This window comes from Rhincodon typus, chromosome 10 (assembly GCF_021869965.1).
Source record: "Rhincodon typus isolate 14 chromosome 10, sRhiTyp1.1, whole genome shotgun sequence".
Lineage (NCBI taxonomy): Eukaryota > Metazoa > Chordata > Chondrichthyes > Orectolobiformes > Rhincodontidae > Rhincodon > Rhincodon typus.
This window is the reverse complement of record NC_063341.1, coordinates 25,625,090-25,641,715: the sequence shown is the minus strand read 5'-3', so window position 1 is coordinate 25,641,715 and position 16,626 is coordinate 25,625,090. Positions and strand designations below refer to the sequence as shown.

Sequence of the window (16,626 nt, the reverse complement as noted above, 5' to 3'; positions counted from 1 at the left end):
TGCAGTTCCTACTATCTCTAGTGTCCTCCCTTATTATTTTATTAATCACTCCTTAACCAGCAATGCTACCCCACCTCCCTTTCTTTTCCATCTATCTTTTCTGAAAATTGAATAACCCTGGATGTTCAGTTCCCATCCTTGGTCAGCCTTGAGCCAGGTCTCTGTGATCCCAATTATACTGTATGTATTAATAACTGTCTGGACAGTTTATTCATCCACCTTATTACAAATGTTCCTCACATTGAGACAGACCCTTCAGGTTCATTCCTTTTTGACATTTATTACCCTTTTAGAATCATGGTGCAATGTGGCCCTTTTTGATTTGTCTTTGGTTTCTCTGCCTTCTACTTGCACTTTTCCCCTTATTGTCTTTTGTTTCGGTCTCCAATTTACTTCCCTCCTTTCAAATATTACTCAGTATCCTCCCTGAACTCCAAATGATTGTTCATTTTTAAATAAATGAAGCAGCCAATACTCTATTTTACAACTATATAACATTGCCAATTTTGCACCAACATCACATGTATTTGTTTACCGAGCAAGTTCAGTCTTCAGCTTCCCAGTTTCTTCAGTCAGTTGCTGAATGCGTTTGGTATTTGTATCCTTTTCTGATAATAGCTTCTTGTACTCATCAGGATCAGTCTCTTTCTGCTGGCTGATTAATTGCTGAAATGCAAATACAATCACAAAATGACTGTTAGTAACATTCTTTTTGCTACTTTCTACTGTATATAAAGCTTTAATTTTTTAAAGGAATAGTTTCTGGTCTGAACTTGAGTATATAATTACGACTGGCTATATACTTATAGAATGTTAAGTTGAAGACGAGCAAGCAGTTAAATAGCGTTGTTTAGTTCCCAAGAACATGGAGGGATAAGCACAGGGGTAAAAATAAAGGACAAATGGCTATGAAAATAACATGGCTAAAACTAATTTTACCACAGAGGCCTTTCTATGGCAACTGCAAGTCTTAAATTTAAAAAGGTGGCTAGTTTCAGATCAGTTTCATGGAATTAGGAAAAATATTAGTACCAACCACAACAACGAAGTTGAAGGCCTTTGTTACAGGAGCTAAATGCACAGTAACAACTGGAAAGAAACCATCGAGGTTGGAAATTTACTGTGTACATAAAACAAGATGTAAGACACCAGCCCTCCCATCATACCTGAGCACGGGCCTTCCAACGTTTGAGATCCTCATCAAGCAATTTCTTCTCTGCTTGCAACATGCCACTTTTCTCACTAAGTTCAGTATTAGACTCCTGAAGAGGCAGGATATCGGACTCCAGCTTATAAATCTAAAAATTGAACAACATGATAAAGAAATATCAGCCAATACACAAATTGAATATTCAAGATCCACATCTCACTTTAAAAACAAATTTCTCTAAAAATGATCAATTTCAGTATAGTAAAAAGATCAAATCATAATGATGAAGAGTTCAGCTTGTTCTATTCCACAGATTGATTTTGTCACTGGACTAGTAATCCAGAGACCCAGGTAATGTTCTGGCGTTCCAGTCTTGAATCCCAACATAGATTGCAATTCAATAAAAATCTGGAATTAAAAGTCAAATGATGAACGCTATCCACTGCTGTAAAAACCCATCTGGTTCATCAAGATCCTTTACGGAAGGAAACTGTCCTTTCCTGGTTTGGCTTACAAGTAACTCCAAGCTGAGCAATATGTTTGACTCTTAACTACCCTCTGAAATGGCCTGGCAAGCCTTTCAGTTGAATCAATCGGCTGAAAAGGGGAAAAAAAGAATGATTGGAACTGGACATACCACCTGGCAATCACTAAGACACTAAAAACAGCAAATAAATACAAAACGCCTTGTTATCCCTGCCAAGTTCTTCATACTGATATCCAGGGATGAGCGCCAAAATTGGGAGACTAATCAAGCAACTGCCTGACCATCACACTCACTAAATTATATCATACACACACATGGCGGAGGTAGAAGCACGATAGTATACAATTAGGATCATGCTGCCCTTGGAGTTCTCCTGCTGATTTCCACAATGGCTAATGAATCTATACCCCTTAATATCGATCAATGACATGGGGGAAGCACCGAAGGTGCAACAGCACAGAATGTAGGTTGGGTGGAGGGACCACAATGTCCATCACAAAATGGCTCAGGGGCATCACTACAGACCCAGCTGGTTGAGCCTTAAAAGGACATAGCTGCTAGATTGGGTCTGCAGCAGGTGGTAAGTGAAACCAACAGGAGGAAAAAAAACGTACTTCCCCTCATCCTCACCAGTCTGTCCATCACAGATGCATCCATCCAAGACAGTAACCACAAGAGTGGCCAGAGTCCTTGTGGAGACCAAGTCCCACTTGCACATTGAAAACAACCTCCATTGTTATGTGGCACTGTCACCATGCTAAAATGAAGTTCAAACATATCTAGCAACATAAGACAGAGCATCCATGAAGTAGTATAGGCCATCATCAACAGAATTATACATCAATAGAATATGTAACATCATGGTCCTGCACATCCCCCACTCTATTAGTACCATCAAGCCAGGGAATTGATCCTGGTTCAATGGAGAGTGAAGAGTAATGCCAGGAACAGCACCAGACACTTAAATTGAGGTATCAAGCTGGTGATGCTGCAAAACAGCATCAGCAGCAAGCGAGAGACATAGCCAAGCAACTCCCCAACCACAAAATCAGATCTAAGCTCTGAAATCCTGTCACATCAAGATGTCACTAGTGATGACCAATTGAACAACACACTCCAGGCAGCTTCACAAACAACCCCATCCTCAATAAATGGGCAAACCCAGCACACCAGTGCAAAAGATAAGGATCAAACATTTGCAGCAATCTTCAGACGGAAGTGTTGACCAAATGATCCATCTTGGCCTCCTTGAGATGTCGTCAATCCATTCGATTCATATCATGTGACACCAAGAAATGATTGGAAGCACAGGACATTACAAGATCTAAGGACCCTGACAACATTCTGGCAATAGTATCGAAGATTACAGCTCCAGAAACTGCCTCGCCCCTAGCAAGCAATTCCAGTACAGCTACAATACTGGCACATATCTGACCATTTTGAAGAGAGGTTGTAAGGCAGAGATACCAAACTGTTTACTGAAGATGACTTCAGTAAACAACTTGAGGCCTTGGGTTTTTTTTTCAAAACAAGTAGTTGGAACAATGGAAGCAGCTTGGGTGTGGCTAGCTCTCACAGACCACGCTTTCTAGTTTTTTAAGCATTAAGCAGAACTCTTTGGGGTCTCAAAAAAGTTGGAATTTTCAGTGAATGATTCCTAGCTGCTATTCTCTCGATTTTTTATCCTCCTGGATTGGAGAACTGCATCCAAGAATCTGTCTGAATTTGCCTTTTGCCAAGGGGTGTGTTTATGGAATGTTACTATACTGGAATAGTTAGTTACTGCATCTATTATTCGGTTAAGTTTTCTAATAGTTAATAAATTGTGTTTTGCTTAACGTCGAGTAGTTTGACCAGTCGCATCGCATCTGAAGCACAGCACTTCACATCTACCTTTAAAATAAAAAAGTTAGGACTGATGCTAACTACTTAAAAATATTTCGAGGGGGCCTGGTCCAGTCCATTAAAAGGAAGGAGGGAAAAGAAAAGGAAGAAGAAGAATGATGTTCAAACAAACATTGCCATCATCTTACAGCTTTTTATTAAAACTCTTAATCTCAAAATTACCTGTTGAAATTCCTCCACAAATTCTGCATGATAAAATGTACTTTAAACAAGAAGGAGTACAGACCTTTGCCCGTGACTGTTGGAGTTCTTGCTCCAACCTTTCTTTCTCATCCCTCAGCATCTTATTGGTTTCAATGAGAACATTCATAGTTTCAGTCTTCTTCATTAGCTCATCATGTTGTGCCAGCGTTTTGGCGGTTACCTGAAAAGGGATTCAAGCAACAAGTAAATAGCCGATGAACAAATTGCTACTATTGTTAAAAAAAGAGAAAAAAGAAAAATTTAAATTGTACGGTTAGTGTAAATAACTTAATGCATTTAACTGTCTTAGATCTGATGGAATGCGAGTGATGTATTTGTATGAATGCATAATGTAATTTTCAATTAAGTGTATTTGATGTAAAAGGAGCCAAAAATTTATCAACGCCACAAAGGGAAATCTCAGGTGCTCAGTAGCTGCCACCTTCATGGCTTAGAAGCAAGGTTCAAAGGATTTAGTAATTTGGAATTTAGGCCAAACAAATATCTCCAACTTTAGGTCAAGAGCTTTCTAATTAGTTAGTTAAACTAATTTAAGATTCTCAACTTACCTGCACTTTCTCTCTTTCAGAATTTAGACTTTCTTGCACTTCTTTCAATTCTCTCTCCAAATTCTCCACTCGTTGGCGGTACCTCAGTGACTCAACTTGGGCAACTTCAAACCTGGTTTCCGCAATTTCTCTTTCTCGTCGCACAAATCTAGAACAAACACAATTAGAAAGAACACTCAACATCTAAACCCTTCAAATTTTCACATTTTTTGAGCGCCATTAAAAATTTAGTTTTTGTAAATGCGCAATAATTATACCAAATGACTTATAAACATCAATATGTGCTCTAAATTATCTTGGAGGTCCACCAGAGTTGACGGTTCCAACTAAATGTTTAGTGCTACTTAAGGATATCTGTTACAGAATTAGGAGACAGTTTAGCAGTGAGAACTGAAGAACACATGGGGGAGGAATGCATGCAGGAAATTTGATAGGAAGAACATGCAAGTGAGAGGGACCTTTTAGACCCATGGAAAACTTGGCTGCAGATAAAGACACATGAAACTCTATTGACAAGTCAAGTGTAACTAGGCTTATGAGCTTCATGCAAATAGAGTTCAATTGACACGGTTAGGTGTTTCATTCTTGAAGGAAGCGGAAAACCTCAATCTACAAATTTATTAACTTCACAATTCTCCATTATTCACACTTGAAACTTAAAATCAGAAGGATGGATTGTAGCAACAATATTTATCAAAATAAACCCACGATGTACAAAAATATCTTTCAGTTATATACCCCTTGTGTTATAACACTTCTTTTGGAGACATAATTAGCTAGTTAAGTATGACATTCACGAATGATACTTGACAACGATGACGGGTCAGCTAGGAAAGCACGGGAATAGTTAAGTCTGGAAATTACAAAGGAATAAAACTTTGGTAGCAGATAGGCATTTGAGTGGCAGGGTATGACAGAGGAAGCTGTCTTTGGAATGGATATAAAAATGGAATTCAGGATAGAACAGACTAGCAAGGAAATATGCATCCTAGTTCAGCTTCCCTGAGCCAAAGACAAGGGTAGGGAGGGATTTGGAATCATTGGCAAAGATTCATAACTTGTGGTAAGACCTGCGAAAAACAAATTCCGTCTTCCCAAACTTTAAGTGGAGGAAGTAATGTCTCCAAGTCTGGTTGTCAGACAAACAAAAGGTCAAGAGAGGTGAAGTAATAGCTGGAAATCATTTTCATCGATGTGGAATCTCATCAAGAGACACCATTCAGATGGAGGAACAAACTGAATCTTAGTGGGATTTTCTGAGACAGTTGCAGTTAGCTATTGAATTTTGTGACCTTTAGCAACCTGAATCAAAAAACTAAAATAAAACACATCAGCATTCCAATATATTGTCAAATCAAAACAAAAAATATTCAGTGAGAGACGAACAGGCTCACCCATCTTAACTAGGGAGAACCTTCATTTTTAAACAGCAAATAGAAACTGATTTTAAAAATTATAAAAATGCTAAAAATTCTAGTCATGCTTCAGAAATTGTGCAAAGTATTCACATTTCTCACAGCTCTCCTTTTGCAACCATTACTTCTGTTAAGAAAGCTTCTCTAAATAGGATATGAATAATTTGAACAAAAAATAGGTTAAAGGAGTGTGGACATTCTTGATTTATACTGTTGCACATCATTATGATAAAACAGTTACCTCAGAATTTCAAGCAGCTGCTCCTGGGACTTGCCCTCCTCATTAAAAGAAATATTTAAGGAACTCTGACTTGCTTCTTGCACTGTGGTTACCATCTTATTACTAAGGCTCTCCACTTGCTCAAGCAACAGTTTGTTCTGTTTCTGCAGGTCCTCTTTACGTGTCGTCAACTGAGAAATTTCATCCTATTCAAAGGTGTTTTTAAATAAAACATCAAAGATAGTTACCAACAAAAAAAGTTTATTTCATCAGTTTCAATCAACTTAATACACTGTCATTCAATATTATTCTTCATCAAAATGAGACAGTGCTGCATTTACCAGACATGGACCAATCACTGTGGGTTAACCTTATTAGATGAATGCTTGGTTTTTGGTGCAAGATAGGGTAATCATGTTTTATACCATAAATATGAACAAAACCTCATTCTCGGAAGGTGGGTCTTACAGCAAGGCCATTCTTACTGCCGATCCCAAGTTGTCCTTAGTGACTGTAGTACCCATCAAACTGCTGTAATTTATTTTGCAAGCAATGCTGATAGCGTGTTCTAGGAGACTGTGACAATGAAGAAATAGCAATTTATATCATCACGTGCTGGACAGGACTCTATTTCTCGTACCTACTGCTCTTGTTCTTCTGGGTGAGAAGATTGAGGACATGGGTTCTGAAGCTTCAGAGTCACTGCAGAGCCTCCTGCAGATAAGGGGTACTAAAGCTGTTACTTTGGGGTGAGGGAGCCTTCACATATAAATATCAAACCAACTGGTTTTACAGATATTTAAGAACTTTTGAAATACTGGCCCTGTGATAAAGATGGAAAACCAAGAATACTTGATCTCACTTTTTGGCCAGTGAGTTCCAGAAAGAACATCTGCGCAATACTAACACCTCTGAATGTCAAAGGGTAATGGAAGGAGATTATTTCCATTTGAAATAATGGTCATTCCAGACATCTGGCACAAAAGTGATGTGCAACGTTGTAGCTCAAGCTGGATATCCAAATTAGGACCCAGGCAATAATTAGGGCTCAAGCCAACCTCTTTTTAAAAAACGGGCAAAGACAAAGACAAAGACATTCTTGCATCGGACATGTACATCATTGGCAATGTCAATCCATTGCTGCCCATTCCTAACTGCCCATGAATGGAGGGGCTTGCTAGGCTATTTCAGAGATCAGCAAAGAATTGACCACATCTTTGGGAACTGGAGTTACAGGTACGCCTGATCAGATGAGAACTGATCAGCAAATTAAAATGTTTTTTGGGCAATACAAACAAAGGTGACATGTCGTTCATCAGGCTGGTTTTTAATTCCAGATTTGATTGAATTCAAACTTCATCTGCCATAGTGGGATTTAGAACCAAAGGCAAAAAAAAAAACAACACTTTGGTCTGGGGTTCTGGGTTACCAACCTAATGACATAACCACTGCGCCAGTAACACACCCTGATGTTAGCGGAAGTCAAGATCATCATAAACTTGCTTAATGACATTGTGCCTTCCCTAGTGGCACTACTGACCATCGATTTGCTGATGGTGGAATGGAGGTTGATAGAATGTTTACTTGAATTACATTTGATCTTAAGTGGAAAATGCCTTCTTCTCAATTGTTATGTAGATATCAGTGCTGTCACTAGTAAACTGGCTTAGCCTGGTGTTGCTAATTCTGCAACACAAGTAAAATAATCAGGGCCAACAGAGATTGCTATGCACATTGTTTCCTGTGCCACACAGTTGGATTTCGCCATTCCAAAAGTGGCTAAGACCTTGTGGAAGGGAAGGGAAGAAAAGAAATCACATTTTTGGAACACTAGATCAAAGTTAAAAGAAAAGAATGGTTATAACAAATGGAGGAAAACTTCGGCAGACATTAAATTGCACTAACCTGCATGTGAACAGAATATAAATAATAAAAAGAGAGAGGAGTTGAACTCATATGGCAAAGTACTGAGCTAAATTGACATGGGATTATCCAAGGTATGTCAGCAATGATTATAACTATACATTTTCAAAACAAAAAGCAGAAGAATGGAGGTGAGGTTAAGGAGTGATCTTCGAATATGTTCTTCAAATTAGGCAGATGTAGAGATCGGAAATATAATTTCATCTGAACTGCTAAAAATTAAGTTACCTTCAAAATTCTTTCAATATCATCCTTAGCAGTCTTACACTCCAACATCTGTGTTTCAGCCTTCTGAGCAGCATCTTCCAACTTCTGCCGTACTTGAGAGTTCATGGCTACTTGCTCTTTTGCAATCTGCAGTGCTTCCACATCAGCAGCATGCAGCATCAGTTCACGCTCATATTTATTCTGTGCTTCGGAGGCTATCCTTGCCTAGGAAAGCCAAAAAGGCACCCATGAGGTTAACACTGCCACAAAAGTGGTAAATACCTTATTAATTTCACCTAAAACAAACGACAAAATTTTACTTCATAAATATGAAATTCCCATTTTCAAATGTTATGCTGTGTTTGTTTTTACCTTTGGAAATGAAAGGATTACAGTAAAGCAAGACAGCAATCTAACCTGTATGCTCTCTGTATCACTTGCATGTTACATCACTTCAAACGATCAAGTATTCCAAATGGGGTAAGGCTCTCTGCATCCACCATCTTTCCAGACAGCAAATATCCAGGTCCTCTCCAAAATGGGAATAACATTACTCAACTCCTCCGCAATCTTATTAGCAATAATTCTGAACATCAAGTTGCAGCTTATTGATATCCGAAGGAAATAGGTCCATGCTGTGTATTCTGTTTAGGCCACACAATTTTACACTTCAACTAAATCTCTCCTCAGCTTCTGCTGTTCCCTCCATTCTGATCTGATCTTTTCACATAGCTAAAACTCGCTTTTCTTGGCAACATCCCTATTGCAATCAGATCACTCCTATAAAGCAGCAGCTGGAAATGTGCTCTGCATTCAGTTTTGGTGTAGCATTTTATTCATTCTAGTAAATTCTGCTACTTCCTTTGATTGGCCAGGTGCATGCCCTTATCACCTTTTCCACATGCCCTGATACCTTCAGTGTTCTGTGAGCAAGAACTGCGAGGTCCCCCCATTCCTCCACACTTCAGAATCCTTCTGCTGCCTCCCAAATGTCATCTAGAGTTTCTGGAAATGTCATTAATTTGACTCTTTTCTGCTTATTGAGATCTTTTACAGTCTACAGATTTCACACTGTCAGTCAATGTTTAGTAAACAGGCAAAATTCTTGAACATGCCACTTGACATTAAGGCTAAATAATTGATATATACCACAAATAAAAAGATCCAATATTCAAGCCTGTGGAAGCACAATTAACAGTTTCACCAATCATGCATAAGCTTTGTTCCTTGCCAGTGTCATGTCCGAATCCAACACGTCACAACTTCCCTCTGATCCACGAGCTTTTAAATTTGGCATTGCATGCTCTAATGGTGATAATTTTGCCCCTTAAAAAGTGGATCCTCTATCACCTCATATTGTATTAACTGCCATCCATGAACTCTGTGCATTAATTGTCCATCAACAACAAAGAGCAATATGGTTGCACAAACCTGTTCTTGACAGTCAGCTCTGGCTTGCTGTTCATTGGTTGCAGCAGCTGCTGCTCGCTGAACGGCATCCTGAAGTTCAGCCTGGAGACTTTTCAAATTCCTTCTTAGTTCACAAGTCTGCAATTTTTGGAAAAGCAAAACAAAGTCACACAAGTGTTTCAAACCAGTAACTGGATAGCAACAGGCTCAGTTTCTAATAAAGCTGTACGTGTTCAATGAAAACCTCAAGAGCTGCGGATGCTGTAGATTAGAAACAAAAAGAGAAATTGCTTGAAATGCTCAGCAGGTGTGGCAGCATCTGTGAAGAGAAACCACAGTTAATGTTTCAGGTCTGGTGACCCTTCCTCAGAACTGCATTTTTTTTAAGGTTAGGAGGGATGGTGAATACGTGACACGAGGAGAAGTTGGGGGATGGGAGGAAGGTTCCAGAAGGCCATGGGTATCTGAGTTGTTGCATTTTGTGCAACTTGATGTCTGAAAGGCAAAGAAAAGGCACTTCTTAGCACAGCGAATGAGCCAGTGGATAAAGTGGAACTGCGAAGTGGTACTGCCCTGAGCCATCGTGATGCAATGCTGTTGGAGAGAGATCCAGAGAGTGTGTACACAAAAATGCATGGCCTGGAGTGTGGATCTCAGGATGGGGCAAGAGCAGGTGTCTGTGGAACATTGACCATTGTAGAGATATCTGTGATCCTGGGTGGATTCAAAGCACGAGGCATGAAACTGGAATTGGAATCCAAGCCGGAGACAGTCAGAGGAATGTGATGTGGCCGTGGAAACAAGTTTTAGCAAATACCTGGTTAAACAACACCAGAAGCAACAGTGAAATTAACACAGGTGGACAAGAAGAAGAAGATTGGAATGAAAATCCCAGCGACAGGAGCAGAACTTCAAGGTGGGTATGCCCAGAAAAAAAAATGGCAGAGTTAAATACTAAATAAAAACCAGAAAGAACGGTCGAGCCTGTAAATCCAGTTCTCAGGAAGGGTCACCAGACCGGAAACGTTAATTGATTTTTCTTCCACAGATGTTGCCGAGCCTGCTGAGCGTTTCCAGCAATTTCTGTACGTGTTCAATATTTTTGCAAAAAAAAAAAAAAAAAAAAAAAACCAAACAAACATCGAACATGATTATTTGTCCAAGATCTTGCTTGTGGAATCAATCAAGCGATTATTTCATTTTGTGGATGAATTAATTTTTATTCACTTGTAATTTAGTGCTCAATGACCTTACCTGGAAGTTGCACTCACTGGTGGTGTATCCATTTGCAAATGGTCAGAGAACAGACATCCTGCAGGAAGTAACTCACCTCCTGACTCTCTAAAGCCTGACCACTGTCTACAAGGCGCAAGTTAGGTGTAAGATGGAATACTCCCCACTTGCCTGGAATGAGTGCAGCTCATCAAAATTATCTTCCAATGACAAGGGTTACTAGGATTACACATTTGACATCTGTAATTACTGTTGAAGAAGCACTTTATAAAATTCATTTTGTGGGGTGCGAGTATTGCTGGCTGACCAGCATTTGTTGCCCATTCCTAGCTGCCCTTGAGGTGGTGAGTTGTCTTCTTGAAGCGCTGCATTTCATCTGCTGTGGATTGACCCACAGTGCCATTAGGGAGCGAATTCCAGTACACTGACCCAATGACATTGAAAGAATGGCAACATATTTCCAAGTCAGGATGGTGAGTACCTTGGAGGACAACCTGAAGCTGGTCATATCTGCTGCCCTTCTTCTAGGTGGTAACAGTCATGGGTTTGGAAGAATCTTTGAATTTCTGCAGTGGATCTTGTGGATAGTACATACTGCAGCTACTGAGCCTCAGTGGTAGAGGGAGTGGATGCTTGTGGATGTCGTGCCAATCAAGCGGGCTGCTTTGTCCTGGACTGTGTCAAGCTTCTCGAGTCGTTAGAACTGCATTCATCCAGTCAAGTGGAGCGTATTCCATCACACTCCTGACTTGTGACCAATAGATGGTGGACAGCCTTTGGGAGGAGTCAGGAGGGGAGTTACCTCCTGTAAGATTTCTATTCTCTGACCATTTACAATCAGTGAGTGCAACTTCTAAGTAAATCCATACTTAAGTATATGACCTTACAAGTAAATTAAAATTTGTCTACAAAATGAAATACAATAAAATAGCATAAAATATCCTTTATTGTCATGTGTTCAATATAAATGAGTGAAAAGGTGTGTACCAACACCATACACAGGCGCCATTCACACTAACAGAATAATATAGAAAGACAACTTAGAAGGGAAAGTTTCCCTTCTTCGCTGCTACAGCATGCTGCTGCCAGAGTCCGGCTCCGGGTTTCGCAGCCCACACCATGCTGCCGCCAGCCGGCCACTCCACTCAGAAGCAAGAGTCCCGCTCCAGGCTTCACAGGCCAGCTGACCCACTCTGTAGCCATGCTGCCTCTGAAGATGCCACCACCACCCCATGGAAGCCGCCTTCTGCCGAAGAGCTCTCTTTATCAGCTAAGTTTGAGAATAAAGGGGAAAGGAGGAAAAAGATGAAGACAAAAAGAGGATAAGCCCGGGCACAGGAGCCCGTACACTGCCTACTCCGCAGCCGCCATCTTGATTGCGAATATTCTCTTGACAAAGCAAGATCTTGGACAAATAGTCTGCTTTTGATCTACATAAACAAAACACTGAACATGTACAACTCTATCAGAAACCAAGAATGTTGCTATCCAGTTGTTGTTTAGGCCTAGTAAAAATCAAAGTAAAATGGTCGATTAACCAGGTTAAACAAAACAGCTACATGTGATTTCTATAGAATCCCAACAGTGTTTCAGACACAGGGAGAATGTGCAAACTCACCACAGGCAGGTGCCAGAGGGTAAAACTGAACCTGGGTCCTGGGGCTGTCAGGCAGCAGTGCCAACCACTGAACTGCCATGCTTCTCTAGATAGTTAGATAGTTCATCCAATTCCTTTATGGCTAGACAATTGTATCTATTTCTGGACAAATTTTGTACACCATAAGTCCAGGCTGTTACACTGATAATCATGATTTAGAAACGATGGATCAGAATTAAGATGAAAATGCTGGAGTCTCAGTAGATCCAGGTTCAATTCTACGCTCAGGCACCTGAGTTTGTGCTGAGTTTGCACATTCTCCTTGTGCCTGCATGGGTTTCCGCCAGGTGCTCCGGTTTCCTCCCACATCCAAAGATGTGCAACTCAGGCTCATTGGCCATAGTGTTCAGGGTTGCGTAGGTTAGGTGTTAACCATGATGCAGAGGTCCTGATGTTGGACTCGGGTGGACAATGTCAGAAGTCACACGATACCAGGCTATACTCCAACCGGTTTATTTGAAATCATAAGCTTTTGGAGCACTGCTCCTTCGTCAAATAAACCTGTTGGACTATTGCCTGGCACCATTTGACTTCTGACCTAGGTCAGGCATGTTAGTCATGGAAATTGAACGGTTACTGGGAATTGGTAAGGGAATGGATATTGGTTGGATGCTCTTTGGAGCGTCGGTGTTGACTTGTGCTGAATGGCCTGTTTGAACACTGTACGGATTCTACAGAAATCAAGTGCAGCTGTTTCGTTTAACCTGGTTAATCGACCATTTTACTTTGATTTTTACTAGGCCTAACCAACAACTGGATAGCAATATTCTTGGTTTCTGATAGAGTTGTACATGTTCAGTGTTTTGTTTTTGTAGAACAAAAGCAGACTATTTGTCCAAGATCTTGGTTTGTGGTATCGTCAAGAGAATATTCGCAATCAAGATGGCGGCTGCGGAGTAGGCAGTGTACGGGCTCCTGTGCCCGGGCGTGTCCTCTGTCTGCATCTTTTTCCTCCTTTCCCCTTTATTCTCAAACTTAGCTGATAAAGAGAGCTCTTCGGCAGAAGGCGGCTTCCATGGGGTGGTGGTGGCATCTTCAGAGGCAGCATGGCTACAGAGTGGGTCAGCTGGCCTGTGAAGCCTGGAGTGGGACTCTTGTTTCCGAGTCGAGTGGCCGGCTGGTAGCAGCATGGTGTGGGCTGGGAAAACTTGAGCAGGACTCTGGCAGCAGCATGCTGTAGCAGTGAAGAAGGGAAAGTTGGACTCTATATTTTGGATGGGCTGACTGCTTTCAAGTAGAGAAAAGCAAGTTTTCCAAATGTTCCTCTTTTTGAGGTGACTCCTTTAATACTTAGCTTCCCTTTCTAGTCCAGGTAAAATCTGTCTATGTTACTTCTTTTCCTCTGTGGTATTTCTTCTTTTATACAAATAATAAAAAAAAAAAATATCATCTTTTACTGAGCTAACATAGCTTTTCAAGAAATGTTCAAAGCAGGTCTGATCTTGCATGCCTCCCAACTCTAATTAAGATGTTTTAGTCATCGAACCGAATTCCTGTGCACTTGGACTCTGATTAATTTGCAGAGTTCTCTTTTTAACAATACTAAATGAGATGTTTACTTGCAAGATTGTACACACCTTGTATAAATCTAATGGAATATTGAAGCTTCCAGCAAAATTCCCCATTTGTCGTCTTCACAAAGCAATACAACACTGCAAACAAAGTCACTTAAAATGGCTGAAATTGATGCCCACTCATCTGGAGTCAACAGCCAGTCAGCAAATTAAACGCAAGAGTGAATATTAAATGACCAAATTCAGTTTGTGATCAGCAGCCTCCTTCCGGTTTTAAACTATACTAACCCATGAATAGATTCATAGTATTTTAATTGTAACCAATAACCATTTCCAATGAATTCCCATTACCTGCTGTTCCAGATTTTCTATAGCTTTTCGTTTCTCATCAGTGAGAGCTTGTTTCTCATTCTCTGCTTCCAACATGCGCTTTTCTAACTGTGCTTGGTACTCTGCTGCCTCTTTGAGGCGTGATTCGACAGCAGTGCGCACCTCTTCGGTCACCTGAGAATAGATTACGAACCAATGAATCAAGACCGTATTTCAATTTACCGCAAATAGTGTGAACAATTAAGTTTACTTTCAAAACCAGCAGTTTGCATCTCAAGAAATGTAACTTTTTACAAAACCCACTTCTGATAATCAAGTCATAATTGTTTTTGAAATCTTACATGGTAGGATGCATAATCATTCTTACTCAACTTAAACCAACAGGCACATTGCTCAAATGTAAGGACTGGAGGTTTGGTTAGACTTAAGTTGCAAATTAGGTATGTAAATTTAAGGGACTGCTGACATCAGCACTTCCTGAAATCAGAAATCAAAGGGAACATACACAAAATGTGGAAACCTGAACGCTTCTTTTTGTCATTATGTAAAAATGCATCAAACCACATAGTTACAAAGACATGGATCTCAAAAGTTGTTTTAACTTGTTTCCTAATTTAATATAAATTTTAGTGTTTGGCACAGGAGGAAATGGGACCTTTTATCGGATCTCCCTAATCACACATCCATGAGACTTCATACCAAATCCAACTTGGAAAAAATGTGACCTCCTTGTTATGGAGATAGAGGTTTACTCAAAGTGAATGATACAAGGAGGATGCAGCTTGTTATGCTGTCATCCAGCAACTCAAACATTCAGTACAGTCCTATTAAAAGATTTTTACCAAATCTGGCACTGCCATACCCACACAAAGGAAACAATTGCTTTTAGATTCATCTCCAACTAGAGCACTGATGAGGCTCAAAAACGTAGTCAATGAAACAAGAAATGCCGAGAGTTAAACAACAAGGAATTACTAGAAGGTACCTTGCTACACAAAGTCCATATGAATGCTCAATAGGATGGAGTGAAAAGGGTCTTTGTTTAAAAGGGCACTGGAAGATTCACCCAGGCGGGTGGGAGCTTTTTTGCTGAAAATACAGCATAATATATACATGGCCTACAGTTTTAGATTGTGTCAAAAACACAAAGAATGCCTGTCCTGTAGAAATACAGAAAATAGGAACAAGTCACTTTACTCGTCGAGCCTAGTTTACCATTCAATTTGTTTATGGCTGATACACTATCTCAACATCATACTGACTCTTCTCTCCCCATACCCCTCAACACTTTCAGCTTTTAGCAATCAAACAATTCAAAATGTATTCAATAATTTCACCTCTAGAGCTTTGTGGTAGGGAATTCGAAAAGTTCACAACTGAAGAAATTTATCCTCATTGCAGTCAAAATAGCCTACTATATATCCCAAGATTGTGACACTTCGTATTGCGTATCTTCGCCAAGGAAGAAAAAAAATCACTGTCTGTCCAGCCATATCAGAGTTTATGTTTTAATGAGATCACCTCTCATGCTGCTAAACTCCAGTCTATAAGAGTCCAGACAACCCAATCTTTCCTTGTAGGCTTCTCATTACAACCTTCACTGCACTGTCTATTGCTAGATCTTTTCATAGGCTAAAAAAGAAACTGCACTTAATACTCAAAGTGTGTGGTCTCACTAAGGCCATGTGCAGCTACAGCTTGCTCTTGGTCAAGTCCTCTTGCAACAAAAGGCCAATGTACCATTTGCGTTCCTAACTGCTTACTGCACACCTGCATGCTAGCTCTCAATGATCACTGTACAAAGACACAGTGGTCCCTTGGTACTTTAGTATTTTCAAATCTATCACTATTTAATTAATAAGCTGCCATTCTGTTTTTTTCCCCGTATTGAAGAAAGGAAGACTTCAGTCATTCACATTACTTTGCATCTGTAATGCTTTTGCCCACTCTCTCATTCGACTAGTGAGTCAGTTCCCCTAGTAACATTTGGTCTATACATGACTCTTCTGCTGAATTCAAAATGTTAACTTTGTTTTTTTTCTCCACAGGTACTGCCAAACATGTTGGCAATCTCTGGTATTCTCCTTGCTGGTTTCAGATGATAGAGTCTGCAGTATTTTGTTAATTTTGTGTATATTAATTTTACACAGCAAGAAATTCTTAAAACATGAAATCTTGAGATTCTTTGCATGGGCATCGATTTTCCTGCAACAAGTTAGTGGATTTTTCAGGGATCGTAACAGAATGGAGGACAATTATTACATCAGGCATCTGTTCACAAAAGTTAACACTCCAAGCTGCCAAATTCCACTGAGCCATAGACAAACCGGTCTAGCTATCCTCGGCTGACTAGCACTTGTCATTACAGAACTTTCCAATATAGAATGCAGTTGATCTGTCAAGTCAGTTAGCCCCTTAGCAGT

General features: G+C 40.1%; 1 protein-coding gene across 1 annotated transcript in view; it reads right to left on the bottom strand.

Annotated features, from left to right (window-relative positions):
• tprb (translocated promoter region b, nuclear basket protein) overlaps positions 1–16,626 on the bottom strand; it is an 85,364-nt gene that overhangs the window by 24,900 nt on the left and 43,838 nt on the right. Inside the window, exons 23-30 of the mRNA XM_048602105.1 lie at positions 14,225–14,377; positions 9,491–9,607; positions 8,081–8,284; positions 5,951–6,135; positions 4,295–4,442; positions 3,769–3,906; positions 1,167–1,298; positions 536–666 (exon numbers count right to left, since the gene is read on the bottom strand). Coding sequence (XP_048458062.1) covers positions 536–666; positions 1,167–1,298; positions 3,769–3,906; positions 4,295–4,442; positions 5,951–6,135; positions 8,081–8,284; positions 9,491–9,607; positions 14,225–14,377 — 1,208 coding nt within the window. The remainder of the gene's footprint in view (positions 1–535; positions 667–1,166; positions 1,299–3,768; positions 3,907–4,294; positions 4,443–5,950; positions 6,136–8,080; positions 8,285–9,490; positions 9,608–14,224; positions 14,378–16,626) is intronic.